At 34.1% G+C, this 14,342-nt stretch overlaps 1 protein-coding gene across 1 annotated transcript in view; it reads right to left on the reverse strand.

The window, feature by feature from the left end:
* Positions 1-8,419: 8,419 nt before the first annotated feature.
* LOC148948513 (solute carrier organic anion transporter family member 4A1-like) overlaps positions 8,420-14,342 on the reverse strand; it is a 193,796-nt gene continuing 187,873 nt past the window's right edge. Inside the window, exons 11-12 of the mRNA XM_089094440.1 lie at positions 12,827-13,009; positions 8,420-8,788 (exon numbers count right to left, since the gene is read on the reverse strand). Of these exons, the coding sequence (XP_088950566.1) occupies positions 8,626-8,788; positions 12,827-13,009 (346 nt within the window). The 3' untranslated portion in view covers positions 8,420-8,625. The remainder of the gene's footprint in view (positions 8,789-12,826; positions 13,010-14,342) is intronic.

Below are 14,342 nucleotides of genomic sequence, written 5' to 3' on the forward strand. Positions count from 1 at the left end.
TTCTATTTTTCTGATATGATTTAGAGATATAAAAAAAAAGTTGAAAAAATACCATATTAAAAAATAAAAAAAAGTTGAATAATTTCGAAGTCCGAAAATAAATTTGGTTAAAAAAAATACTTTGTTTTTCATGAAAAAATATTGAATGAGAACCATTAATCCTCATCAAAAGGAGTATGAGTATGCACACGAATATATTTTAAAATTTAAATCAAAAGTGGCATTAAATTTTTCGGATATAATTTAGAGATATAAAAAAAATTGAATAATTTCGAAGTCAAAAAAAAATTTAGTTCAACAAAAATGGTTTGTTTTTCATGAAATGATATTAAATGAGAACCATCAGTCCTCATCAATAGGGGTCTGGGTATGCACAATAATATTTTTTAAAATTTAAATCAAAAGTGTAATTATATTTTTCTGATTTTATTTAGAGATTTAAAAAAAATTTTAAAAAAATACCATGTTAAAAAAAAAAAAAAAGTTGGAGGGGAGGGGGGCTCCCCTTGGAGTTTGGGGATAGGGGATATCTGTTTTTGTCTTTCTCACTCTTTCTGCCTGTGTGTCTGGGCGGGTGTCTGCTTATTCCAAATGCATGTCTTTCTCGGTTTGTTTGTCTGAATCTACGTATTTGTATTATTTTTGTCTCTCTCACTTTTTTTGCCTGCGTGTCTGGGCGGGCGTTTGCTTATTCCAATACATTTCTTTCTTGGTTTTTGTGTCTGAATCTAAGTATTTTTATGTGTTTTCGTCTCTCTCACTCTTTTTGCCTGTGTGTCTGGGCGGGTGTTTGCATATTCCAAATGAATGTCTTTCTCGATTTGTGTGTCTGAATCTACGTATTTGTATGTGTTTTTTTTGTCTCTCTCACTCTTTGAGCCTGTGTGTCTGGACTGGTGTTTGCTTATTCCAATTAAATGTCTCTCTCGGTGTGGGTGTCTGGGCGGGAGTTTTCTTATTCCAATACATGTCTTTCTCGGTATGTGTGTCTTAATCTACGTATTTGTATGTGTTTTTGTCTCTCTCATTCTTTTTTGCCTGTGTGTCTGGGCGAGTGTTTGCTTATTCGAGTGCATGTCTTTTCCAGTTTGTGTGTCTGAATCTACGTATTTGTATGTGTTTTTTCTCTTTCACTCTTTTTGCCTGTGTGTCTGGGCTGGTGTTTGCTTATTCCAAATGCATGTCTTTCTCGGTTTGTGTGTCTGAATCTAAGTATTTGTATTTGTTTTTGCCTCTCTCACTCTGTTTTGCCTGTGTGTCTGGACGGGTGTTTGCATATTCCAAATGCATGTCTTTCGTGGTTTGTTCGTCTGATTCTACGTATGTCTTTCTTGGTTTGTGTGTCTGAATCTACGTATTTGTATTATTTTTGTCTCTCTCACTCTTTTTACCTGCGTGTCTGGGCGGGCTTTTGCTAAATACAATACATGTCTTTCTTGGTTTGTGTGTCTGAATCTACGTATTTGTATGTGTTTTCGTCTTACTCACTCATTTTGCCTGTGTGTCTGGGCGGGTGTTTGCATATTCCAAATGCATGTCTTTCTCGATTTGTGTGTCTGAATCTACGTATTTGTATGTGTTTTTTGTCTCTCTCACTCTTTGAGCCTGTTTGTCTGGACTGGTGTTTGCTTATTCCAATTAAATGGGTTTCTCGGTTTATGTGTCTGGGCGGGTTATTGCTTATTCCAATGCATGTCTTTCTCGGTATGTCTGTCTTAATCTACGTATTTGTATGTGTTTTTGTCTCTCTCTCACTCTTTTTGCTTGATTGTCTGGGTGGGTGTTTGCTTATTCCAATGCATGTCTTTCTCGGTTCGTGTGTCTGAATCTACGTATTTATATGTGTTTTTGTCTCTCTCACTAATTTTTGCCTGTCTGCCTGGGCGGGTGTTTGCTTATTCCAATGCATTTCTTTCTCATTTTGTGTGTCTGAATCTACGTATTTGTATGTGTTTTTGTCTCTCTCACTCTTTTTGCCTGTGTGTCTGGGCAGTTGTTTGCTTATTCCAATGCATGTCTTTCTCGGTTTGTTTGTCTGAAAATACGTATTTGTATGTGTTTTTGTCTCTCTCACTCTTTTTGCATGAGTGTCTGGGTGGGTGTTTGCTTATTCCAATTCATGCCTTTTTCGGTTTGTGTGTCTGAATCTACGTATTATGTTTATTGTCTCTCTCACTCTTTCTGCCTGTATGTCTGGGCGGGTTTTTCCTTATTGCAATTAAATGTGAATTTTTTATGTTTTAAGTATGTTTCATGTCATTCTAAGAGATTTAAAAAAAAATTGAAAAAATACCATGTTAAAAAATAAAAAAATTAAAAAAAAGTTGAATAATTTCGAAGTAACAAAAATTAGTTAAAAAAAATAGTTGTTTTTCATGAAAAAATATTGAATGAAAACCATCAGTCCTCATCAATAGAAGTATGGGTATGCACAAGATTATGTTTTAAAATTTAAATCAAAAGTGTCATTCTATTTTTCTGATATGATTAGGGATGTAAAAAAAAGTTGAATAATTTTGAATTTCAAAAAAAATTTAGTTAAAAAAATAGTTTGTTTTTCATGAAAAAATATTGAATGAGAACCATCAATCCTCAACAATAGAAGTATGGGTGTGCACAAGATTATGTTTTAAAATCTAAATAAAAAGTTTCATTCTAGTTTTCTGATATGATTTAGAGATATAAAAAAAAGTTGAAAAAATACCATGTTAAAAAATAAAAAAAAAAGTTGAATAATTTTGAAGTCCAAAAAAAATTTAGTTAAAAAAATAGTTTATTTTTCATGAAAAAATATTGAATGAGAACCATTAGTCCTCATCAATAGGAATATGGATATGCACAAAAGAATTTTTTTAAAATTTAAATCAAAAATTTAATTATATTTTTCTGATATGATTTAGAAATATAAAACAAAGTTGAATAATTTTGAAGTCCTAAAAAAAATTTGTTAAAAAAAATAGTTTTTTTGTCACGAAAAAATATGGAATGATAACAATCAGGCTTCGTCAATATGTGTTTTTGTATGAACAATAATATGTTTTAAAATTTAAATCAAAAGTTTCATTCTATTTTTCTGATATGATTTAGAGATGTAAAAAAAAGTTGAAAAAATACGATGTTAAAAAAAAAAAAATAAATAAAAAGTTTGAGGGGAGGGGGGCTCCCCTTGGAGGTTGGGGATAGGGGATATCTGTTTTTGTCTTTCTCACTCTTTCTGCCTGTGTGTCTGGGCGGGTGTCTGCTTATTGCAAATGCATGTATTTCTCGTTTTGTGTGTCTGAATTCACGTATTTGTATGTGTTTTTGTCTCTCTCACTCTTTTTGCCTGTGTGTCTGGACGGGTGTTTGCTTATTCCAATTAAATGTGAATTTTTTATGTTTTAAGTATGTTTCATGTCATTCTAAGAGATGTAACAAAAGAGTTGAAAAAATACCATGTTAAAAAATAAAAAAATAAAAAAAATGTGAATAATTTCGAAATCCAAAAAAATTTAGTTAAAAAAATAGTTTCTTTTTCATGAAAAAATATTGAATGAGAACCATCAGTCCTCATCAATAGGAGTATTGGTATGCACAAGAATTTGTTTTAAAATTTAAATCAAAAGAGTCATTCTATTTTTCTGATATGATTTAGAGAAGTAAAAAAAAGTTTAAAAAAATACCATGTTAAAAAAAAAACAAAAAAAAAGTTGAATAATTTCAGTCCAAAAAGAAATTTTGTTAAAAAAAATAGTTTGTTTTTCATGAAAAAATATTGAATGAGAACTATCAGTCCTCATCAATAGGAGTATGGGTATGCACAAGAATATGTTTTAAAATTTAAACCCACAGCGTCATTCTATTTTTCTGATATGATTTAGAGATGTAAAAAAAAGTTGAAAAAATACCATTTTAAAAAAAAAATTGAATAATTTCGAAGTCCAAAAAAAATTTAGTTCAAAAAAATAGTATGTTTTTCATGAAAAAATATTGAATTAGAACCATCAGTGCTCATCAATAGGAGTATGGGTATGCACAAGAATATGTTTTAAAATTTAAATCCACAGCGTCATTCTATTTTTCTGATATGATTTAGAGATGTAAAAAAAATTTGAAAAAAATATCATGTTAAAAAAAAAGTTGAATAATTTCGAAGTCCAAAAAGAATTTAGTTCAAAAAAATATTTTGTTTTTCATGAAAAAATATTGAATTAGAACCATCAGTGCTCATCAATAGGAGTATGGGTATGCAAAAGAATATGTTTTAAAATTTAAATCAAAAGTGTCATTCTATTTTTCTGATACGATTTAGAGATGTAAAAAAAGTTGAATAATTTCAAAGCAGATAAAATTTTGTTAAAAAAAAATAGTTTGTTTTTCATGAAAAAATATTGAATGAGAATCGTAAGACCTCATAAATAGGAGTATTTATATGCACAAGAATATGTTTTAAAAATTAAATCAAGTGTCATTCTATTTTTCTGATATGATTTAGAGATGTAAAAAAAAGTTGAAAAAATACCACGTTAAAAAAATAAATAAAAAAAAAGTTAAAATTTTTTTTTTTTAATGGAGGGGGGAGGGGGCCAAAAAGTTGAAGGGGAGGGGGGCTCCCCTTGGAGTTTGGGGATCTTTGGGGGTTAGGGATAGGGGACCTTGGTGGGTTGAAGTCCTTGTTGGTTATGGTCATTGATGCTTATGATCCTTGACGGTTCATACTCATAAAAGCCTCAATACTTGATTTGTAAGGATTTTTATGGATTGTTCTGAATTTCATTATTAAAATTTTTTTCTTGTCATTTACATCTCTCTTTGTATCAACTTTTTAGTATACTATAACGTTAGACCCTAATTTAAATTGACAACACTGTTCAAACGCCACTTGTGTATTAGACAGAACACATCGAAGAAGTAAAACTAGGTCAAGTCACAAGGTCATTCTATCATCGTTAACCATTTTCATAGATTGATGCTATTTCAAATTTATAATAAATAAGCTATGAGTTAACAAGCCCCTCGGGCTTACCTTAACTGCTAATCAGTTTAACCCTTTTTCTCCACCTTCATACGATCCGATCACTAATTAGGATCATTCACATCCCTATTATTCAATCAAAAATTAATATCGTTCATACAGTCCAATTCGCAAATGCTATATCCCTTTTTCGCAAATAGAGTTTGCTTTTACGCAAAATGATATAAAGACATATGCCAATCAATTCTAGATATGATGCAAGGTACCTTCAGCCTAGAGCTTATTACTGTTTGACAATTTTGGAGTCAAAAATAAGCGCGGCTTGGATGTGTCTTTAGTAAAATACATTATTTATACGAAAACTTGATTTTCTTACCCTTATGACTGAAACGAGTATTTTCAAACAGTTCGTGGTAACGAACTGTAAGTAAGGAGCGACCCGGATCAATGGTAACCGAAACTCTAAGAAATGGGATTTTGATACCAATAGATACATCAAACGAATCAGGTTTTAATGCTGATTTCAAATATATAAGTTTCATCAAGTTTAATCCTACCCATCAAAAGTTAAGTGCCTGAGAAAATTTGGATGATTTTCGAAAAAAGGGGGAAAGACCCCCTAAAAGTTATAGAACCTGAATGAAAATCACACCATCATATTCCGCGTATCAGAGAACCCTACTGTAGAGGTTTCAAGCTCCTATCTACAAAAATGTGGAATTTTGCATTTTTTGCCAGAAGAAAGATCACGGAAGCGTGTTTATTTCTTTGTTTGTTTGTTTTTTTGTTTGTTTCTCTTCCCTAGGAGGGATCGTATCGACCCAGTGGTCCAAGAATGTCGTTGGAGGGCTCATTCGAACGAAAATTATAATTTCTAGTGCCGTTTTTAAGTGACCAAAAAAATGGAGGGCAACTAGGCCCCCTCCCACGCTCATTTTTTTCCCAAAGTCACCCGATCAAAATTTTGAGATAGCCATTTTGTTCAGCATGGTCGAAAATATGATAAAAATGTCTTTTAGGATGACTTGATTCCCCAAAGGCCCCAGGGGGAGGGCTGAAAGTTATGAACTTTACTCAATGTTAACATATAGTATTGGTTATTGGGAAGTATACAGACTTTTTCAGAGGAGATTTTTTCTGGTAGGTGGGGGAAGGAGATGGTCGGGGGCTATATGGAAGGATCTTTCAATGAAGGAAGTTTTCATGGGGGAAGGGGCATTGCTATGCAGGGGGCACCTGATTTCCCAGAATTATTAAATAAAAATATCAGTAATTAAATAAAAAAAACAAGTTTTTAAACTGATCAACTGATTGTGATTAAGAGGTCATTTTTAAAGAACTGGAAAAAAAATTCGAACTATAGTTTAAAGAGCAGGGTATTGACTAGGGGGCGAACCCCCTAATATACGTGTTAAAAATTTATGAATATAGAATTTTGTTACGTAAGTTAATTCTAAGTTACGTATATTTATTACTAATAAAAACGTTCGTAAATAAAATTAAACAAGTTTCGAGAAAGCCATTTAACCAAATATAATATTCAAATTTTGTTTTAATTATTCATATACGGTGAGCCAAAATCAAAACCTACATTAATTCAAAGACGTTCAAAAATTAAATAAAAAAAAACAAGTTTTTTTTAACTGAAAGTAAGGAACGACGTCAAAATTTAAAACGAACAGAAATTATTCCGTATATGAAGGGGCTGTCCCCTCCTCAACGCCTCGCTCTTTACGCTAAAGTTTGACTTTCTCACAACTCTATTTTTTTAAACAATAAAAAAACTTTAGCGTAAAGAGCGAGGCGTTGAGGAGGGGACAGCCCCTTCATATACGGAATAATTTCTGTTCGTTTTAAGTTTTAACGTCGTTCCTTACTTTCAGTTAAAAAAACTTGTTTTTTTTATTTAATTTACAGAAGGCGCAATAAACCTTTTGAATACGTAATGTGACGATCAAAAGTTTTGGCTTAGAAACCTGTGTCTAAACCAGTCTGGTTGCATTATACAATCTCACTCCTAGTTCGAAAACGTGTTTGATCGCTTTATAGGTCTATAATATAAAGGGATGGGTCGCTTTTTGAATGTGCTCGTCACACTGCACTGTATATTCATGCCTCAGGCGTATAGTTGAAACCTTATACACTATCACTGCTGTTCGCCGCCTCTAAGTCCAACCAAATTCAGTCCTAGATTTTGCATAAAAGTACAGTAGACATTGTCCGTCACGCGACAACCCATAATCAATGCAATCTTTCATTCCTTAATTCTTTGTCTTAATTCTTAATTCTGCCCTGGGAATGACCTATGGATGGATGATAGAGAGACGTATCTATCAACAAATGAAATAACATCATTTTCATACAATCCTAGCTCATCCTAGATTTGCCTCTCAATTACTCGTACTATCTGTCTTGGCTTTTTCTACAATTAGCCAGGTCTTGATGCCTACTACAAAATACTTGATTTTAATTGCCTTGTTAGTTTTCTCGCTACTTTATCGTGGATAAATTATAAGTTTCATAGAAGCTTATTGTGTGAAAACGCCATTTTTGTCTGGATTGGAGACCAAATTCATGCCTACCATCCTTGCCTGCCATCATGCATGCCATCTTGCAAATTTTGCCTGCCATCCCTCTTCAATGCCAGAAAGAAAGTGAAATTTTCAATTCTATCTACCATAGCGTTCCTAAGATATTGCAGACATAGTATTTCGATGAACTGGATGCACATAGTGTCTTCCGATTTACCTTTGTCGCCTTCTCCAAGTCAAAATTAAAAAAAAAAACGGAAGAGACTGATAAGGTCATATCCAAGGTCGGTTTTGGTGTTTAAACCCCCTCCTTCCCCCCCAGAAATTTTCGTCCGGCTCGTAAAAACGTAACAAAAATCCATATAAACAAATTTTTAATGTGATTTTAATGTTTATTTGTATATCACCCCCCCCCCCGGAAAATAACCCTGAATACGCCCTTGGAAGCTCACATCTGATAAAACATAATTGTTGTTTTAAGCAAAATCCGATATGGTAATACAAAGACAATTATATCATAACACAGTTTTGTCTGTATGGTAATACAGAAAAATACCCTATTTTACCCTGCGATTCTCATCTTCATCAAATAACTTTATTTATCTGGTGCAAGTTTATTTCGTTTTTTCTCTTTTTCTGTATAGCCATTTTTCACTTGCTTGGGTTATTTTTTAGTATGTTTCAACTGTTCAATCTCTTTTGTTTTGGTTTTTTTAATTTTCCTTGATCAGATTTCTGGATACGAAGCCGACACACTCAAACTTTTAATAGCACACATTGATTTTTTCTCAATCTATACTTACTTAATTAAAAGTTTTGCCATTTATTATATACTTTTATAATTCAATTATAAATGGAAAGAAAGTGTAAGCATAAAAAATTATTAACCTAAAAATAAATAAGAAAATGCTAAACGTTACACAAAAGCTTTATCAAAAATATTTCGTTTATTTGTTACATAAGCGTCAACGACAATACGAAAATATCAGTAACCAGCTCTTCGACACTGATTTGTTTTTATATTTCTTTGGCATTGAGGTAGCTCCTCGAAAATCTATAGTCCCACTAAAACATTGCATCCTATTCCTGTCTTTATCATGGCTATCAAAATATGAGCACTTTAAACAAACAGTGCTACTTCTATAAGTCATCTTCAAGCACTGGATTATCGTAAGTAAAGTTTTCTGTGGTCACTGGTGCCTTTGTCTCTTCCTTGGGGGGAGGTGGTCGATAGAGCAGCGCCGCAGAGGTGAAGAAGAATATTGTTATACCTTTAGTTATTAAAGTAATCAGCAACGTGTTTCTGAAAAAAAATATTATTAGTTTCCTTTTAAAATATATTAGATTGGAACTTTATCAAAAAGCGATATCTTGGGGAGCTCCCCTTATCCAGAAATTTATTATCAAACACTTCGTGGTAACGAATTGTACGTAAGGAGCGACCCGGCTCATAGTAACCGAAATTCTGAAAAACGGAATTTTGAAACCAATAGATGCATCAAAAGAATTAAATTTTTTCGCTGATTTCAAATATATAAGTTTCATCAAGTTTAGTCTTACCCATCAAAAGTTACGCGCCTCTGAAAATTTGCCTTATATTCGAAAAAAGGGGGAAACACCCCTAAAAGTTATAGAACTTTAATGAAAATAATACCATCGGATTCAACGTATCACAGAACCCTACTATAGAAGTTTGAAGCTCCTATCTGCAAAAATGTGGAATTTTGTATTTTTTGTCAGGAGAAAGATCACGGATGCGTGTTTATTTATTTTCTTCCCAGGGGTGATCGTATCGACCCAGCGGTCATAGACAATTGCCGGAGGGCTTATTCGAACGAAAACTAAAAGTTCTAGTGCCCTTTCTAAGTGACCAAAAGAATGGAGGGCAACTAGGCCCCCTCCCACGCTCATTTTTTTTAAAAGTCACTCGATCAAATTTTTGAGATAGCCATTTTGTTCAGCATGGTCGAAAAATACAATAACTATGTCTTTGAAGATGACTTAATCCCCCAAAGTCCCCGAGGAAGGTCTGCAAGTTATGAACTTCGCCCAATGTTTCTATATAGTATTGGTTATTGGGAAGTATACAGAAGTTTTCAGAGAGGATTTTTTTCCGGTAGCTGGTGGGGGGGATGGGTCTGAGGTTACGTGGGAGGATCTTTCAATGGAGGAAGTTTGCATTGGGTAAGAAACATTCCTGTGAAGGGGGCGCGGATTTCCCAACATTATTTAAAAAAAAAAGAATCAAAGCTGCATTAATTCAAAAACTTTCAGAAATTAAATAAAAAACAAATTTTTTTTAACTGAAAGTAAGGAGCGACATTAAAACTGAAAACGAACATAAATTATTCCGTATATGAAAGTAGCTGTCCCCTCCTCAATGCATCACTCTTTACGCTAAAGTTTGACTCTGTCACACGACTTTATTTTTTGAAACAAAAAAAACTTTAGCGTAAAGAGTGAAAGAGTGAGGCGTTGAGGAGGGGACAGCCCCTTTCATATAAGGAATAACTTCTGTTCTTTTTCAGTTTTAATGTCGCTCCTTACTTTCCGTTAAAAAAAAAACTTGTTTGTTTTATTTAATATATTAAAATTCTTAATGTCTTAATATATCAATAATATCTGTTCGTGTTAAGTTTTAATATCACTCCTTTCAGTAAAAAAAAAAAACTTGGTTTTTTTATTTAATATATCAAAAGAATCGGCTTATTGTGCTGACTCCAAATACATAAGACTCATTAAGCTTAATTTTACTCATAAAAGGCTACAACAGAGAGAAAATTTGCCTGATTTTCAAAAAAAGGGAAGAAACAACCCCTAAAAGTCAAAGAATCTTGATGAAAATCAGACCATCAGATACAGAGTATCAGAGAACCCTACTCTAGATGTTTCAAGTAGCTCCTATTTACAAAAATGTGGAATTTGTAGTTTGTCAGGTATGTGGAATTGTGGAATATGTCAGAAGAAAGATTATGGATGCGTGTTTATTTAATTTTTTTGTTGTTGTTGTTTTTGTTTTTTGTTTTGTTTTTCTTTCCTAGGGCCAACCATATCAAACCATTGGTCTTATAAAATCGGGAGAGAGCTCATTTGAACGGAAATTAAAAGTTCTAGTTTGACTGTTTGTCATAATTTTTTGATAACGACTGCTGAAACACAAAGGCCCTTTAATTAGAATAGGAAGATTTTTTACAGGTGCTAAAAACTTTAGCTCGAAGAGCAAGGTATTGAGGAGGGTAGGGCAACCCATTTAAATTCGGAATAATTTCTGTTCGTTTTGAGTTTTAATGCTGCTCCTGACTCTCAGTTGAAGAAAAACTTGTTTGTTTTTTAATCAGTCGAACAATTAGGTGTATTGAAACTTAGAGACAGATGCAGTTATGATAGCATAAAATGACCACAATCACCCAATTAGATCCCAATACATGAAATATCTAACAATTCATAAGAAGAAAAAGTGAAACTATTTCTAATGGACCATGGCTGGATGCCGTCGGCTTCAGAGGAGTTGGTAACTTTGCCCTCAGACCTCGACGTAAGGGAGCCCGGTTCTAAATTGCTCCAGTCACAGGACTTTGGGATGTTAGCACCATCTATACAAGACAAAGGGTATACAGAATTGCTCATCTTAGATAGAGGGCTCGCGTTTTCTTTTTAGTCAAATAATTTTTGATCGTATATTTTGCATGCGCATTCTACAACCTTAAAGTGACTAGATTTCAAAACTGACGGCTCTGGGCAAAGCGACATCTGAAGAATTTTTGCAGTGCTGATAACTATCTAAACTGATTATTCCTAAGACTAGTGGCATATCGTCCAGGAATTGATTGGATCACAAATCCTGCTGTACAAAATACTTTAAATTCTTCCTTCACTTACCCTCTTTTATTAGGTTTTATAGAGGAGCGAGAGAAATATAAATTTTCAGCCAAGTTTCTTATACTATCGATTCTTCGGAAGAAGAGGGAATGTGCCAGAAAACATTCATGTGCAGGACGCAGACGCTTCAGGAAATGAAAATAAAACTGAGCAATTTTCCGTCCAGATGGCTATCACGTTACAACTAAGCTACTACTGCTACCTCTTAAAACTCATCGCAAGGTTAAGCATCCTGAGAACGGCACAATAAGTAAACAGTCTCTCACTCTATTCACAGAGATTATCAAATTTAGTTAAAATTGAATATAATAGAAACAATATTATACCGTCTACCATCTTTGTCACCCTTTTCTTCTTTTTTTTTTCTTTGGCGTTTCATATATGGCAACTGAGCCTGTTTTCTAGTCAATTACCACAAAACTCGCTTGACTATTTAACTTCTTACCTTCTAAAGTTCAAAATGTCTTTCAAAATGTCAAAGAACTCAATACTCCAAACATGTGCGTCTGTGTCTCTTGAAATTTTGCGGTGGAAGTATTTAGACCTTTTGAAACAAGACATTCCATGACAATACATTGAAACGGCTTATTATGACCAAAAATTTATAAGCCCTATTTAGTGGTGCAAATTGGAATTTTCCTATTCAAGCATTCTTCACATAAATAGGAACAAAACTGACTTTTTGTTTTTGACAAAATATTATATAACTGTCATGACTATACCTGTGACTTCAAAACACTTTTTCCAAATTGTCCCCCTCTCTCTCTCTCTCTCTCTCTCTCTCTCTCTCTCTCTCTCTCTCTCTCTCTCTCTCTCTCTCTCTCTCTCTCTCTCTCTCTCTCTCTCTCTCTCTCTCTCTCTCTCTCTCTCTCAAATTTAGGAGCATGGGGTTGGGGATAAAACTGCTAATAGAACGCAAAAGATAGACGAGCTATATGGGAAATCCAAGAAACATTAAGAAAGTCATATAGTCATAAGAAACATTAAGAAAGTCATATAGTTCAGGGATTTCCGGAGGTATGAGTAGAACTTAAGCCCCATTCCTGATTATGTGCCTAGCTTTGTATTTCAAATTAGAAAAATCGAAGAAATGGTAGTAAAGAAAACATCGGATAGATAAATGAAAATAAGAGAAGCTAATTCAGTATATTGAAAGCAAAGTATCTTGAATGAAGATTGAAGATTGACAATTAGCCACTATAGGTGAAAAAAACCTGTATGGATGTTAGCATTACAAGGTACTTACGCGTGATTTAATCTGAGGGATGGGGGTCAGACGAAAGAAAAAATGTGTGAATTATATGAGAACACAAGAAACTTTATGAAAATATGGAATATTTTCAAATTAAAATTTACATTCTTTCATGGTAATTTTGTATTTCATACATAGTTCAAATTTATCTAGATCACATTTTAAAGATACATCCGATAGGCATAAGTCTAAAATAAAGTGTTAACTTACGAAGACAATCCGGCGTTGTCATACAGCAAACATGTAGATACATCGCCACATCCTGAGTCCCAAAGCGTACATGACTGATCAATAGTCATACCATAAGCTAAGGGTCCTGGGATGGATCCTATTAATCGAATGGTCAACCATTGAAGTCCAAGTGCAAAACTCCTTTGATCTGCTTTAACACATCTGTGAATAGATATGTTATGAAAGTGTTAAATTAAAAACGCAAGTGTTTTCAAATAGAGTTAAACAACGACACTGAGTTTAAAAAGAACAGAGATTATTGTACACATAAAGGGAGTCAACCTCTTATTCTTTACACTAATTCTTTACTTAGGCAGCAATACTGCGCTGCCTATGATGTTTAATTAGCATTTTTCTGTAAGAGTTCTAGAATGTAAGAGTTGTGGCCAGCTGGTAAATACATAAGATATATTTAAAAACGGAAACAACATCAGACAACAAAATACAACTTACGGATACCCAAAGGCTCCGTGGCCTGTAAAAGAGGAAGAAGTTTTGCATGCTATTTAAACACTAGCTTATAAACAAAACGTGAGAGAGAGGGAGGGAGAGAGAGAGAGAGAGAGAGAGAGAGAGAGAGAGAGAGAGAGAGAGAGAGAGAGAGAGAGAGAGAGAGAGAGAGAGAGAGAGAGAGAGAGAGAGAGACTGGGAAAACTCTTCAGTGCTATTGAGCATTTGGATACAAAACGTTGGCTACAACATGTTTTACGGGGGAAAATGACAAACTATCAAAAACTGTTTTTTCTTTTGAAAATCCAACTGGGGACAAACGAACATTAGGACGATCTCGGACGGGGGTCTAGGTGTCCTCCCCCCCCCCTTCAGAAAACTGGCTCCTCACAGGAAACTCCTTCTGGAAAATTTCCCGGGGGGAAAATCCCCCCCTACGGAAAATTCACCCCGGAAAAATCCCCCACCGCGAAAAATTTCCCTCTGAAAATTTCCTCCGGATAATTTCGGATGTTCATTAGAAGGGAAATTGAAAGCCCAACTTACCTATTTAAGTCAGAAGCAATGCTATAGCGTTGCCATAAAAGAACCATAAGGGTTTAATGTATTGATATTTTTTGTCCAGAGGCATTTCATATCAAAGAGCGGTCGTATAACCTTCGGAGGGGCTGATTGGAGGGCAACAAGCCACCCTAACACCATTTCTTCCCCAAACGCATCCAATCAGAATTTTGGTATAGCCATTTTCTTCAAAATAGTCCAAAGCTCACATACCATGCCTCTGGGTTTGACGACCCCCTTTCAGCCCACAGGGAAAGGACTATAAACTATGCAAGTTGCCCATTGTTAAGGTATGAGGTTTTTAAGGGAAGGGTGATCGAATTAACTTTAGAGGGGGCTCGTTAAATTGGAAATCTAAAGTTCCAAGGCCCTTTTGAAGATTAAGTCTGCTTTTCAACCATTTGCTACAGAATTGGTTGTTACTGACTACAGTTCAACGGCCCTTGTGTCTCAGCAGTCATTTTAAAGGATTATGAAAAAAGTC

The sequence above is a fragment of the Artemia sp. Qi Xiang Cuo genome, chromosome 9 (assembly GCF_049724085.1).
Source record: "Artemia sp. Qi Xiang Cuo chromosome 9, ASM4972408v1, whole genome shotgun sequence".
NCBI lineage: Eukaryota > Metazoa > Arthropoda > Branchiopoda > Anostraca > Artemiidae > Artemia > Artemia sp. Qi Xiang Cuo.